This window comes from Salvelinus fontinalis, chromosome 4 (genome assembly GCF_029448725.1).
Source record: "Salvelinus fontinalis isolate EN_2023a chromosome 4, ASM2944872v1, whole genome shotgun sequence".
Lineage (NCBI taxonomy): Eukaryota > Metazoa > Chordata > Actinopteri > Salmoniformes > Salmonidae > Salvelinus > Salvelinus fontinalis.
The window spans coordinates 49,634,083-49,649,204 of record NC_074668.1 but is presented as its reverse complement, the minus strand read 5'-3'; the positions used below and the strand labels follow the sequence as shown (position 1 = coordinate 49,649,204).

The following is a 15,122-nucleotide window of genomic DNA, read 5'->3' as shown; positions in this document are numbered from 1 at the left end:
TGCATCTCATTGCCAGAAGCATCACTACAGACCCTGGTTCAATTCCAGGCTGCATCACAACCGGCCATGATTTCGAGTCCCATAGGGCGGCGCACAATTGACCAGTGTCGTCCGGGTTAGGCCGTCATTGTAAATAAGAATGTTATTAACCGACTTCCATAGTTTAATAAAAGTTAAAATAAAAAACATGTAAAGGCCAGCCGTGCCGCCCTGTTCTGAGCCAATTGTAATTTTCTGAACAGGTGCGACAAAACTAGGGCCTGATAGTGTTAAGAATGCAGAGTAGCACTTTATTATGGACAGACTTCTGTGTGATTTTATACACCTAACAGCAATGGGTGTGCTGAAATAGCCGAATCCACTCATTTGAAGGGGTGTCCACATTCGTTTGTATATATAGTGTATGTACAAAATTACATGACTGTAGCTCAAACATGGGCAGGAGAAATGTTTGTTCAAAGTTTGGTGGGGGACAAAGTCTAATTTGCTGAAATTCTAATGGGCGGAGCTTATAGGTCCTTGTAGGACACTGCTGCATATTCGTACCACTTTTCATGACTGTAGCTCTAACAGGACAGGAGATATGCTTGTTCAAAATTCAGTTGATTACTATAGCACCCCCCTTGGGCCAATCAGTGTAAATGCCAGTCCTGTTTTGCAAGACGCATCATTCACCCAAGTTTAGTCAAAATCAGGCCAGCGGTGTCTGAGATATCTTGTGTGATTAATGTACGTACGAACGAACGGAGACAGATCTAGTCATCGTGGCGGACAATTACAGACATACTGTACGAGTCACCAGATCTGATCACAGGGATGGCTAACTCTTGAGGTCCCGTTGATTATTACAGAATTAGGTAAATCTGCATTCAGTTTTTTGCAATCCGTGTATGGAATGATCTGCAGAGCTCTCTGCACCTTGATGCTCTGGTGCCTCTAGTAAAGTTAAGGTTGTTAATGGAGGACCTCATTGTTGAGGAATGTGTTTGTTTCTTAGGGGGCTTTCACACATCCTTAGTTTGTTTCGTTTAGACTGGTGTGAACACCATCTGCACTTGGGAGCGCACTAAACGACGCACTGTGGTTTGTTCAAAAAGGGTGGTCTCGGCCCAAACGTAGACCGGACCAAACACAGGAAAAGAACCAGAGTTGCGCATTATTATTGGTTGTGCAGCATTATAACTTCTTTATTACCTTAGATCTCTGAAATATTCTGTAAGTACCAGCACATTTATAAACGCATCCGATGCAGATTAGAGGCGACAGGGGATATACCGGGGATACAGGCTACTGATATAGGCTATAGTCCTATTCACGTCGCAGTTAGAGCAGCTATTGAACCATTTACTCCTGCATGTTGTTGGAAGACAAGTGATGCTTCATGATAATCATAAATGGATTTAACTTGAGTATTTTTGTCCATTAAACAAATGACTTGCATGGACACATGGTTTTGCTTAGGAATTTTGTTCGTTTGACATTTGGCAATGTGAAACCAACCAGACCAAATGAAGAAAAATACAAATGTAAAAACAAATAGTCAAATTCTGATTTGAACTATAGCTCAAACCTGTGTGAAAAAGACCTTAAATTGCTTGTAGTACTGTATGCTTTTATTACACTGTATGTTTGAATGATGTACATTTTATAAATTGTGTTCATTCAGGGATCCCTTGAAAAAGAGGCCTTGGTCTCAAATGGGACCAAAAATAAAGGTAAAAAAATAAATAATAATAACATTTCAGGCACATAAAACAGATAAGCACTACTCCTTAGTGTATGGGTTGCTCTGGTGGGTGTCTAGGGTATAGGGTTGGAGACTGTTCCATCACGATAAGAGAATAAATAAATAAACTATATTTACAATTTATTTAAAAATGTATACCCCATATCTGCACAAAATGGAAAGCTCTCTCTCACAACGACCCCCATTGTTAGGGCGCAGACATGAGCATCTCGTCATTATATAGAGATCTCTGGTGTAAATGGGAAGGTGCACAGCACAGAAGGAGCGAACGAGACCAAAAAGACAACATGAGAACAAGCGGACATAAACTCTCTTAAAAACATTAAATACAAAAAAAATTGATTCTGCAATACAGACATTTGGAGTATTGCGCAAAAACAAATTTGAATTAATAAAATGAATTCGATATATCGCCCAGCCTTACTTCAGACTAGGGCTGTTACAGTGACCGTATTACTGCCACACCGGCAGTCACGAGTCATGGCAGGCAAATTCAACATTACCGTTTAGTCACGGTAATTATGTTTCTCCAAGCTCTGATGCTGCTGATTGTCATTGGTAACCTACCAAACTTGCTAAGGTTTGTAATCACAACTAAAGTGGCCAAATTACTTCTTAAAATGAAGCACATTCATTCACTTTACAATGGGTGTAGAGCCTAACTGGCATTCATACACAGCGCGTGAGTTTCAAGTTTGGGAAAGATAATTTTCAACATAAAAAATGCACCTTTATAATAAAAGCATTACATGCATAATCTCATTTGTGGTCACTTTTGAGAATGGTGTTTTCCTGCTAATGGAACATAAGTGCTTACTGCTGTGTGCACATTGCTGCGCTTATGTAAACAAATAGCCTAACAGTTTATCAACATTTTATGCTCAACGTTCTCATCTGTTGCATCAGCCTCATTGCTTAAAACAGGTTTCTTGATGCTAGTGGTTGTATTCATTTGGGATCTATCGTATCCCACAACTGTTCCAGACTATGTTGGAAATATTTTTCTTATCGCACAGAATAGGTCAACTTTTGTACTATGGGGGACAGTAGATTGACATAGCCTAGTGCTTTTGCTAATAGAGAGCCTACTCATGTTTTATTCAGCTATGTTTAATTGTATTCTTCATACTATAAAATAACACCATGGAATTCTAAGCAAATCTTGTCTGCTAAATGAACTAGCATAGCCTACAGCCATATGATAGCCAGATCAGGGCCTAACATAAGGACAACTCAGAGTATGCTATTCTGTTCTTCTGAAATAGAATACATTTTCTTCATATCATAATTCTTTGGACCTGTCTAAAATAAATAATGGCTTTATTGAGATGGTGTAGGCTATATTAGAGGATTAATTGGACTTTTTCAAATGTATATGTTCCAAAGGCCTGCATCAGAGGCTTGTAGGCTATGCGTGGAAGCCAGGAGACGCTAAATGTGTTTATGTTAATTAACGGCCAATTACCTTGAGACTGGCAGTTATTTGCATGACAATCACCAGCTGAGAAAATGTCACGAACGCCACAGCCCTACCTCAGACCACTGCAATGTAGGTGGTACATCATTGAAATGTAACTTAAATAGGAATGTTTATTCTATTATCTATATTTCAATAGGTTCCTATGGAAGATTGACAGTATAATTTAAAATAGCTGATATTCCCATTTAAGTCAACATTCTCTGATGTGTGGACCTCCAACCATCTTTGTTCTACCATTTGAAAGTTTGATTTTATTCTAATTTTAGTACATTTATCCAACAAAACATAACCTTGTCCACAGGCTATTGTGCATAGGGCAAACAAGCCTGGGAAAGATTCAAAGTTGGCCTTAGTGGGAGTGACCTACTGAGTAAAGTATGTCACTTTTAGCGAATCACACGACTGAGGCACAGATGAAGGTTAGGGGGAAGGTGTTGTGGGAGATGATTGGTTGGGAGATGATTGGTTGGTAGATTAACGGCAATTCCATGGAACCGTAATTTTGCTGAGACAATTTTTTTTAAACTTTAAAATGTATGCCAACCAAAATCCATTGATATAAAAATGCTAAAATCATACAACTATGCACAAAGACTACTTTTAACAACTTACACAGAAAATGTAACAAAAACACTTGAGGAACAGTGCAGATGCAAAGCTTGGTAACAGAATGACAGTTTGTGCTGTTGGTGCCATCATTCTGTTACCATGCTTTGCAGCATACAACTTTTTGTAAATGTTCTGTGTAAATTGTTAAAAGTAGTCCTTGTGCATAGCTATTTGCATTTATAATATGGACAAATATGTATAAAAAGTTTCATTCAAATCAAAAGGGCTGCGGTCAGAAAGTGATTTAAAATCAAATGGAATGACCCCTATGGGATATCCACTTGGATTGGTTTTGCGCCATAAATACAAAAAAAGTTAGCATTTTAAGACAGTGGCCAGGTAAACAAAACCAAAAAGAATAGATTGGCGTCTTATCTTCTATAGACCGCTTACAGCAGGGGTAGGAAACCCTGGTCCTGGAGTGCCGCAGGCACTTCATGTTTTTGAAGACCAGGTGTGTTGAATTTAGGCAATCACTGAACTGCTCAATTAGCTCAGTTGGTTAGGTGTGGTGCCTAGCTGGAACAAAATCATGCGGCACTCCAGGAACAGGGTTGCCTACCCCTGGCTTAAAGGGTAAGGAAACCAGTAGGACATTTTGTAATTTAGGTTAACTATCCCTTAAATAATAGTTAAGTGAGGAGAGGCATTTAATCAGAGGTGATGGGAATACCTGCAAACAGATCCTCTGGGTCATCATCCAATGAAATGTCTTCTTGCTTAGGTCCATTTGTGCTGATGCCTTCTGCAGGCATGCTGGGTGGATCTGGAGATGAGGGTTCTGGAGACTGCAGAAAAGCACAAACATAATAAAAATAACAGAAGCCCAAAGACCAAAAGAAATCTGATCAGTTAAGACTAATTGTATTAGGGGAACATAGGCCTAGATAAAAGGTTAAACCAATGTTAACTTAAAAACCAATGAATTTCAGTATAGACCTATTATGCGACATGTTGGAAACAAACTAGCATATGGGCCTACAGGAACTAAGTAGAAAAAAACTGAAACTGTTGCATCATCACATGTCCTCAGATGACAACATTATTTTATTGGAAAGTAAGACAAAAAACACATGTCAGCTTCCAATGAAATAGGATATGAGCAGCCATACTGTAAAAAGGAGGAATCATAATGGGCAGTAAAAAATGAACTTAAAGGTGCAATATGCAGAAAACACTCAATTTCCTTGTTGCTAAAATTCTAATAGTTTGCCTAATTTCAGTTTGTGATAAAAAAAATAATAAATAAAAGCCATGCATAATATAGAGAATCATTGTGCCATTTAAACCGCTGTGAAATATTCTCAATAACCAAAAATGTTATTTTCAGTTGGTGTACAAAACTGAAGGTAAAAGATGCACACACGAGACACCGTCACAATTCAAGAACACTTTAGAGTGTACGTAAATAAAAGCTGAGCTAAGGAGAGGAAGTGGGACTGATAATGGGAGGTTTCCTCCACCTACTACTCAGCACAGGATAAGAGAAACCAGGAAACTCTCCTTGGCATCAATGTTTGATTTTGAACTCAGCAGCAAACAAAGTCCACCACAGGCAAAAAAAACAGCAGCAGCAAAGCCGTATGCCTCGATCACACTTACAGCGTCATTGCGCAAAATGGTATGCAGCATGATCTGGATGTGTGCAGCAAAAGTTCCGACATTCACGGAATGACGCTGTAGGTGTAACATGTTAATGAGGCCTCGATCCCACCTACAGTGTCATTGCGTTTTGGTACACCAGAAGTACATTAATTTCCAAAGGAACGCTGCGTTTGCCTTGTAGCATTGCGTTGCAGAGGCAGTTGCGGTGCATTCTGTGTAGTGCATAGGTTAGATTAATCAAACGTATGCATCAAATGTTATGCGTAGATGGCTTGACGGAAAGGGTAGCAAAAGGTGAATGTTGAACTTTTGCTGCACACATCCAGATCATGTTGCACAATGACGCTGTAAGTGCTTTATCTGTTGGGCCTTCAGACTTCACATTCAATCAACATTTTTAGCTTTTGAAAAGTAAAAGTTACCAAACTAAGTTGGGGCAAAAACCTACCACTTCCTTGATAGTAGAAAAGATATGATGACAGAATGTTATTAATAAAAATATATATAATAGTGGGGGGGATGAGGCAGCGGTCAATGGAGACGACTCTTAACCTTAGTCCACTCCACTTAAAAGTGCAGAAAGAGGTCCACTTAGTTAACGTGTATGCTCATCATTTGTCATTTGTTTATTGGAAATTTCCTAGGACCATCTATGCAATAAACACACACCTGACTTACACCTGTAAATTCACAGCTCACAAGGGAAATGTATGACTGACACAACAGGAATGGAGAGATTATAGTCTACATTTCAGAGAGGGAGTCAATTTCTAGGATTGGGCTAGTACACTCTCCCATAATTGGTGATATTCCAAAGAGATATTTCTAATCGTTTGTAGAATATTAGGCTTTTAGCATTTTACAACTAAGAGCATAAGACCATCTGTTAAATAACTAAAATGTCAAATGTAAATTGCACAGCAACAAATTCAGCTAAAAACCAAGCTAATGTTCGTAGAACTCCAATTAGTGTCCCATTGTTGGTTTATCCCATTTTAAACAAATAATATGAAATTCAAATTGTGCCCCACCTGTGATTATCCCCTGATCTATTGAAAACCCGGAAACCAGTAAACAGCACAGACGTTCTGCGTTTTACTGACGCAGGGCTGAATCTCAAGAACAAACCCCCTCCCAGTTTGCGTTATTGGCCATCATCAGGATAGTGAGCTGGCTACAAATTATCATTCATGATTATAATAAACTGTAGTGGCTACTTTGTTGCATGATTTTCATTTAAAGAAACTAACGCCCGAAGCACAACCGTGTCATAAGCCTAACAGCATCTAGCTCACAACAACGGAAGGTCGCCTGACTTACTTGTCTAGTACTGTATCAATGAGCATCAAGCCCCTAGTTGCTTTCAATCCTCGGCCTCGGATCACTCTTACCTCTATTGTAGTGACAGTACTGACAAAAAAGCCTTCTCCATCTTCTATTTCCCTGAAGTCAGTCTGTCCTGCATCTCCCAGTGGTGGCGGTTCCATCTCCGCAGCCATCTTCCTTTAGCAATAATATCCGAGTAAGAAAACAATCGACAGAAAGGAGTCAGGAGGTTCGCTAGCTGTCATGTGACTCACAGGAACAGTTTGGTCAGAGAGGAAGAGGCGAAGCGAGAGCCTTTACTCTGCCCAAAATCTGTCCGCATAAACTATGCCCTTTTTGTATGTAGGTGCACGAGTTAGTGTCGAATTACGTGAGGCTTATTTGATCGAATTGAAGTTTGTAACAGAAGACTGTTATACTGATATAAGGATATGTACGTGGCATTACGACAACTTTGAGAAAAACGACCACGACAGTTTTACCTGTTGTTCACACGCGTATATGCCCTCTCATTGGCTAGAATAGTCCCCCCTGATCTCGCCTGTCTTTAATTGAGGACATGTATGTTCATTGTTAGAGCGGTCACTTGGCTATCTTGTCAATATAATTGATCATCTTTGATTTAGTCTCGTGACAGCTGGCGCTTTCATGGAGATCATATTTTGCTCTGGTCGCAGTAACTCATTTAGTTAATGCTGATGACGAAAAGGACGATGACCAAGGGCAGTGTTTGGGTGAAGTGAATTAACAGTACATGTAATTCAACTAGTAATTTAACTACATTTTGCAGTAGTTTAACAATTCAAATCTGGTTTCAGTAGTTAATAAATTGTTTTGCCATGTAGTAGTGTAGGTATTACACATTTGTTATTTTGTTAAAAGGCAAGAGAATATGGATTAAATAGGCAGTCATTTCCTTTCTATTTCGGCATTAGACCTGTCTAATTCTCACTTGACACATTGTTTTAGTGTTTAATACATTGTTAACATATGACCCCAAAGTGATATGTTCTTGCATTTTGTAGTCTATAACATTTAAGATTTACATATGAGTTTTTCAGGAAGTAGTTTGTTTTTTCAAAGTAACTTTGGTTAAGTAAACAATATTTTTCTTAAAATTATACGTTTGGATTTTGGCAATGAAGCCCTTTATGTATGTACTTCAGTCAGATGAATGCTTGGATACCATGTCTATGTCACTGCCTGCAGTTTGAATGAAGTTAACTAGCTTTAGCGCAATTACTGAAATTCTATAGCAATTGCTAGCATGCTAGTAGATAACAGAATTCCAGTCATTGTGCTTACGCTAGTTAGCATTGGCTCACAAAACTACTTCTAACTTTCTTATTACTGGATGTAGAGACATAAACATGGTATCTGAGTTCATCTAACTCTGGGGAAGTAGATACATCCTGAACTGTCACTTTAAGGGTAGCTTTAGTGTAGCTAAATTTCTTCCAGTGTAAAGTAATTGGTAGCTTGTAATTCTCTCTTTCTCTTCTCTCAGAGGACCTGAACCCTAGGACCATGCCTCAGGACTACCTGGCCTGATGACTCCAGTCCACCTGGTTGTGCTGCTGCTCCAGTTTCAACTGTTCTGCCTGCGGCTATGGAACCCTGACCTGTTCACCAGACATGCTACCTTGTCCCGAACATGCTGTTTTCGACTTTCTCTCTACCGCACCTGCTGTCTCTAACTCTGAATGATCGGCTATGAAAAGCCAACTGACATTTACTCACAACCACTGTGATTATTATTATTTGACCCTGCTGGTCATCTATGAATGTTTGAACATCTTGGCCATGTACTGTTATAATCTCCACCCGGCACAGCCAGAAGAGGACTGGCCACCCCTCGGAGCCTGGTTCCTCTCTAGGTTTCTTCCTAGGTTCCTGCCTTTCTAGGGAGTTTTTCCTAGTCACTGTGCTTCTACATCTGCATTGTTTGGGGTTTTAGGCTGGGTTTCTATATAGCACTTTGTGACATTGGCTGATGTAAAAAAGGGCTTTATAAATACATTTGATAGATAGCTTGGTAAACTATACTGAACAAAAATATAAACACAACATGCAACAATTTCATTGATTTTACTGAGTTAAAGTTCATATGAAGAAATCAGTCAATTGAAGTAAATAAATTAGGCCCTAATCTCTGGATTTCACATGACTGGTAATACATTCTAGGGTCTCCCGAGTGGCGCAGCGGTCTAAGGCACCGCATCTCAGTGTCACTACAGACCCTGTCACTACAGACCCTTTGATCCCGGGCTGTTTCACAACTGGCCTTGAACGGGAGTACCATAGGGAGGCGCAGCGTCATCCAGGTTAGGGGAGGGTTTGGCTGGTGTCGGCCGTCATTGTAAATAAGAATTTGTTCATAACTGACTTGCCTACGTAGTTAAAGGTGAAGAAAAATGAATGCATCTGTTAGTCACATATACTTAAAAAAAATGGGCCTCACAATGGGCCTCAGAAATACGCTTTTTGTGCGTATGGAACATTTCAAGGAGCTTTTGAAACATGGGACCAACACTTTACATGTTGCGTTTTTATATTTTTGTTCAGTGTATATTTTCAGAGTAGCTTACCCATCACTGCTCACGGGATATTTATGTATTTCCAGTATCACTAGCAAGAGAGCAATTTAAAAGATTGACCTATTTAATTTCCGCAATAATTTTAACAAAAGTAACTTTGCACAATTTTCATCTAAGAGGACTCTTCGGAACCTTGCCTATGGAAAAAGGGCTTTTAATAGGCCTGCAGATCTACTATGTGTACAGTAACAATGTAAATAGGCCTACAGTATACCTGCACTGTAATTATTATGTGTACCTATACTGTAATATTATAATTGCAATGTAAATACATTTTACATTGACCACTTTTTACACAGAAATGGCTTATCGATGAATAAGGGAAGTTATACCCAGATACAAAGACTTGCTGTAGATGTTTGATCACAGTTTATACACATTACTGTACACCTACCTCTATGCTAGTTTGTGCTATATATTTTAAAGGTTTTGCCACTTATGATATAAATAGGCATAGGATTACTTGTAGAAGATACTAGCAAGGCTACTCTGTGTAAAAAGTTGGAATATCTCTTCAGACACTGTATTGGTGAAGACATCTTGACGTAACTTTACAGAGAATGCTTAGAAACATACATGGGTTTCCATTACCTTGTCTAATCCATTGTGTCACATATCACATCAGCAGCATGGGAGACATGTTCCAACAGGATACAAAGGGAGATGGAGAGATTTTTTTTATTGATGTCACTAAATAGGGTCACTATGCTATTAGCTAAAGAAGTATAAAACTGTGTTGAATGAATTGCATCGCACAGGACTATGGGTGACTTAAGAAAACTGCGACCACATCTGTCTCCTCTAACTAAATGACAGCTGTAAAAGTCATTTGCTGGGATGCAACAGGATGGGGTGACATGTTTTAAATCCTCAAACTAAACTCTCGCATTGAACCCTGCCAGTTTGAGAGCCCAAGATAGGGCCCCACGGGACACCATCCCCCACTCCCTGCACCCTCAACCCCCTAGACCCCCCAGTCCAGAATCACAGGCGGGCTGAACGCAGGCATCGAGCTGTAACGACAGTGCACTTGTCTGCCCCGTTATAATGAGCTGCTATTTACAGCAAATAAGGTGGCTAAGAGAACACAGGCCTAAATGAAGCACTGGTGAAGCCGCCACTCCCCTGAGGGCAGGGCCGAGGGCCTGGCAGGGAGGCAGGCCGGCATTGAGGGACTTCTTATTCCTTTCTCTGTGGACACACTTCTGAGCTTTAATGGGAGACACTCACCAATCAATGGAATAGGTTAAAGGAGCCATTGCATTCCAATAAATGTATGCTGGGCCCACCCGACTATGGCATTGGAGTGAAGTGAAGCACAGTGTGACATAAGCAATGAAAAGTGCAGCCCTGGAAATATTAGGCTAGAATCTAATAGGAAAATAATACATCCAGGGCATGATAAAGAAGTTGAATAATGACTGGATGTTAGAATAAAGAGGGTTCTTCTTGGATCATTGGGTGCACTTGCAGACATTTTTCCTTCTGTTTAATAAGAACTCATCACTATTCTTTAACACTAGATTACCTAGTCTGGTCCCAGATCTGTTCGTGCAATAATGTCAACTCCTTGTCATGGAGCCCAAACATATCTGGGACCAGGCTATAGATTACCCTATGTCCTAGAAATTGAATAATTTCTATTCATAAACCAAGGCACACTTTTCACAATCAACTTTGGTAACGGTATATAGGAGGTCAAAGTGGGACTAGGTCAGTGGTTCTCTAACCATATTTCTTGCCACATCCAAACCGGGAGGACCCAAGAGGAATTGGCTGGCTGGCTCCTGACTGATCCATTTGGGAAACACTGGTAGGCTTTAGGCAGCAAATAACTCTTTCATAATAGTTTTCAGAAATATAAGGTGGTGGAACCGTCACCTTTCCTCCGTCAATATAACTCCTGGTTATGGTAAAGGATGCCCAGTAATGGAGTAAGCTTTCTCTTTCTGTTCGTAAGCATGATAATTTTTTTTAAAACTCAGTATTGCAGGACCTCTTGGCTGCACTGTACTTGAAGTCCACTACAAAGGATAGCATTTGTAAAACTACTGGGGCCGATGTCCCAGACCCAGATTAAGCCTATAGTCCTGGAATAAAAATAACTTTCTATGGAGAATCTTCATTGAAAGTGCATTCCAGGACTAGTCTTAATCAGTGTCTGGGAAACCAGCCCAGAAAGTATACAATTAGTCATGCTTTGTTCTTTCATAACTTTTACATTATACATTTCAAGAAATGTGTGTCTTTCAGGAAGTGGTAATGTGAGGAATCTGTACACACTGCAGATTGAGTCAGCGGGAAGAGTTGTCATTCTAACTGGAACTGCTTCCATGAAATGACAACATAGAAAAGCATTTGGGTGAATAACGTGGCTTGCAACACAAAGTCAGACAGACAGAACAGGATAGATTACAGAAGTACTCTTTAAAGGCCCAGTGCAATCAAGTTTGTTTTTCCTGTGATTTGTATCATATAACTAACACTAAATGTGTGAAAAATGTGATCAGTGATATTTCCTGATAGTTGCTGGTTGAAAATATAATTTACACAGGACCTTCTAATCCTGTAGGTTTGGCATGGGTGGAGTTTTGGCTTGCTGGGTGACATCCCCAGGCAGTATAAGGTCATAGAACAATAACAAATAAAATTCAAAACCTCTGCCAATAACAGCTTGTTTTCAGGTTACATATCCCTCCCATTTTGGCCCCTCCAATTAGGCCCCTCACTCAGACCACTCCCAGACAGTCCTAGCAAAATTCTTGCTTGAGAAATAGACTTTTGCTGAAAAACGTTTTATTTTTTACAATGGGAATGGGAAAGTATTAGAGTAAGAAAGGACATTGAGATAAAAACAGCTACAGAACTTTTTGGGAAATATATTTTTTAAGATTGAGTTGTATTGTTTCCAGAATACCTGTCAGCTACTTGTTTGAGAAGGAGTTCTCAGGCAGGCAAGCAGCCTGACAGCAGGTCACGGGTAATTTCTAGCAGTACAAGAACACCACTCTGTATGGACACTCAGTGGACTGACAGACATAGGTACCATCTATAAGGAATAATTTGACAATCTCTCTGAATATGACAGCAGTTATTGTTTTCTCTATTCTTTCCAATGGCAGCTGTGCACAGTGGTATCAACCAGGTATGAGCACCATTGGTGGTGGATGAGGTAAATTCCCTATTACAAAGTAAAGTGCTAAACACGGAAATACACCAAATAAATCCAATCTATTGTTGTCATTACGGTAATCTCGGTTAACCCTTAAGTCTCCGAAATTGGTCAGCTGCTCGATTAAGTTACGGGTCCATACATGTTAAGATAAGAAATGATAGAACAAGGAGTGGAACCAGAACAAAGAGCTCCACCTTATCTCTTTGTTACGGGCCGAATGTCCCATCCGCTTCCGAAATTCGAAAGATGCTAACACGTGCAAAACCGTAATTTGTCCAAATAACCAGTGCTGAAAAATCCAAACACCGGAACTACTGCTGCTCGTTATCCCATGCATCCCAGTCCTTCCCGACATATTCTACCGGTACCAGTTATGTTTACGTAGATATGTCCATGAGAGATTATCATTACATAATTCAAGAGATACCCACTACACACATATTTCAACACATACTTGACTTCATACCTTGCTGCAACACTATACTGTACATACATAAAATGTTTTCCTCTCTCTCTTCCAAAGGGAAAATGGGTAGCATATGTTGCAACTTCCAAAATATGTCAACTGCAATAAAAACCCATTTGTTTATCATGATCTTCTACTGATGCTATTTTCAAATTTCAATCTTTAATTTGTTGGGTGACCATTATTTGCCCTCTTCTCCTCTTATGCGTGACTGTTATTAAAGGAGCAATCTGGGATTGGTAGATACATTTTTGGACGCATAAATTAATGCTATATAGCCATTGATTCTTGAAGAATATAATTTATAAACGCCTCATGAGCTCAGTTCAACTGTTGTACGCCATCAGAACCTAAAATATAAGATTATTTTACCTCATCATTTGTAGGCAATGAGATTGTAAACAAACTTAAAACCTGGCTAAAACTATAATTTCCATCTCATGGATGGTTAGTCCTTGCTTCAATAGCTCTGTTTAAAAATTTGAGAGTGGTTACATTTCTTCAGCACAGCTGTTTACCAAATCAAGGGGTGAGGTCCCCGCTTTGTTGTTTTTCAAATTCTGGATTGCCCCTTTGAGATGTTAAATGGAGTGTTTCACTATTATGGGATGTGTCCCACATGGCACCCTATTCCCTGTGTAGTGCACTCATTTTGACCAGGACCCATAGAGCTCTAGTCTAAAGTAGTGCACTATATAGGGAATAGCCTAGGGTGCCATTTGGGACAGTCCCATGTTTGGTCTGGAGCCATCTCCGGGGACTAGGGATTAACAATGAGCTGCCTGTCTCTAGTGGCTGTGTTGACAGACTTCATGTTGTTATGATTTACAAGGTGCTCTACAAACAAGCATCATTATTAATGCTGTAACACAGGGAAAGATATCATTCTCTATTATCTACTTCCTCCTCACTAATGCAAATCAAAAAGTTGACATTACAATTTCATGATGTGCTCATGAGGTATTTTCAGACAGTTAAATAGTAGTTGTAATATACATCTGCCAGATGACCTCTGTTTTTCAGTATATTTCTAAAACACATTTGATGCATACCAGTCTCATGCCCACATAAGTCAAATATACACTATGTAATGTGTGGTATGTTTATAAGGGGTCCATCAGGAATAACTTAAAAACTCAAGCATTCCAGTCCAAATACGGAGTGTGAATGGTGCTGCTTTCTAATTCCAAAATAGCACTCGCTTAAAAACCAAATAGCCATTATTCTTTCTCCCATGAATATGAAAAATATATATTTTTATTTACAAATTATGTTTTCTCCTCTCTGGTTATGTATATTAAAACAGTTATAATTATTACGTTATTACCAATCACTTAATGTTTTTAGCATACATAAATGATAAATTAGGAGTTTTTTTATGAGTTTGCATCATCATAAGAGTTTTTGCTCTGTTATGAACATGCTCTATATTGAAAACTTGACTGCTGGAATGCACATTTTTGGGAGTATTGCATTAACAGTGAACAAAATACAAAAAAAATGTTTTGAGTGGAGTATTACTTTAAACATACTATAGCAATATACCGGGTATATGTTTAATACGGCACAGAGACAAGACCTAACTAATTTTCTTTGTGGATAACCCTTCCTTAATGACCTCAATATACCAACAGACAATTAGTCCATGTGACCTAAGACATTTGGAGCCTGATTGAAAATCCCTGGACTTTCAGTTTCCCCCTAATTTTTCATTCTCAAAACTTCTTTAATTCAAAATAAAATTGCTTTTAAAGACTACCTGTTCATTGCTGGATAAAGATGACAGCTTTTGACAGCACAGGTAAATAATATCAGCAATTAAATGTTGAGATAAACAAAATGGCTTTGGTTTGTGAGTTACAAGATGTAAAACAGTACTAAGAGAATGAATGCTGCTGTAATTTTGTCTTTTTGCATGTGGTGCAACTTGAACAGCAATGCTTCCCTCTTCTGGTACACTGTGGAAGGAACAGTCTATCCTACTGGATACCAAGCATTTCTCTGAATGAATAAATGGCCATTTGCTATCTTAATATAATGCAACAATGACTAACCATATACAGTATTAAGTTGCAAATATCTTATTGTGAGCAAATCTATAAAGATAACAAACTCCA

The 15,122-nt window shown here is 39.1% G+C and overlaps 1 protein-coding gene and 1 long non-coding RNA gene across 2 annotated transcripts in view; one reads left to right on the top strand and one right to left on the bottom strand.

The window, feature by feature from the left end:
- The window catches only part of snx2 (sorting nexin 2), a 28,867-nt gene extending 21,837 nt beyond the window's left edge, over nt 1–7,030 (bottom strand). Inside the window, exons 1-2 of the mRNA XM_055920451.1 lie at nt 6,833–7,030; nt 4,510–4,624 (exon numbers count right to left, since the gene is read on the bottom strand). Coding sequence (XP_055776426.1) covers nt 4,510–4,624; nt 6,833–6,940 — 223 coding nt within the window. The 5' untranslated portion in view covers nt 6,941–7,030. The remainder of the gene's footprint in view (nt 1–4,509; nt 4,625–6,832) is intronic.
- Nucleotides 7,031–7,309: 279 nt separating this feature from the next.
- Nucleotides 7,310–10,818, top strand: LOC129853926 (uncharacterized). Its single transcript, XR_008759202.1, has 2 exons — nt 7,310–7,523; nt 8,275–10,818. It is a non-coding gene; the product is annotated as an uncharacterized LOC129853926 (long non-coding RNA).
- Nucleotides 10,819–15,122: the final 4,304 nt, after the last annotated feature.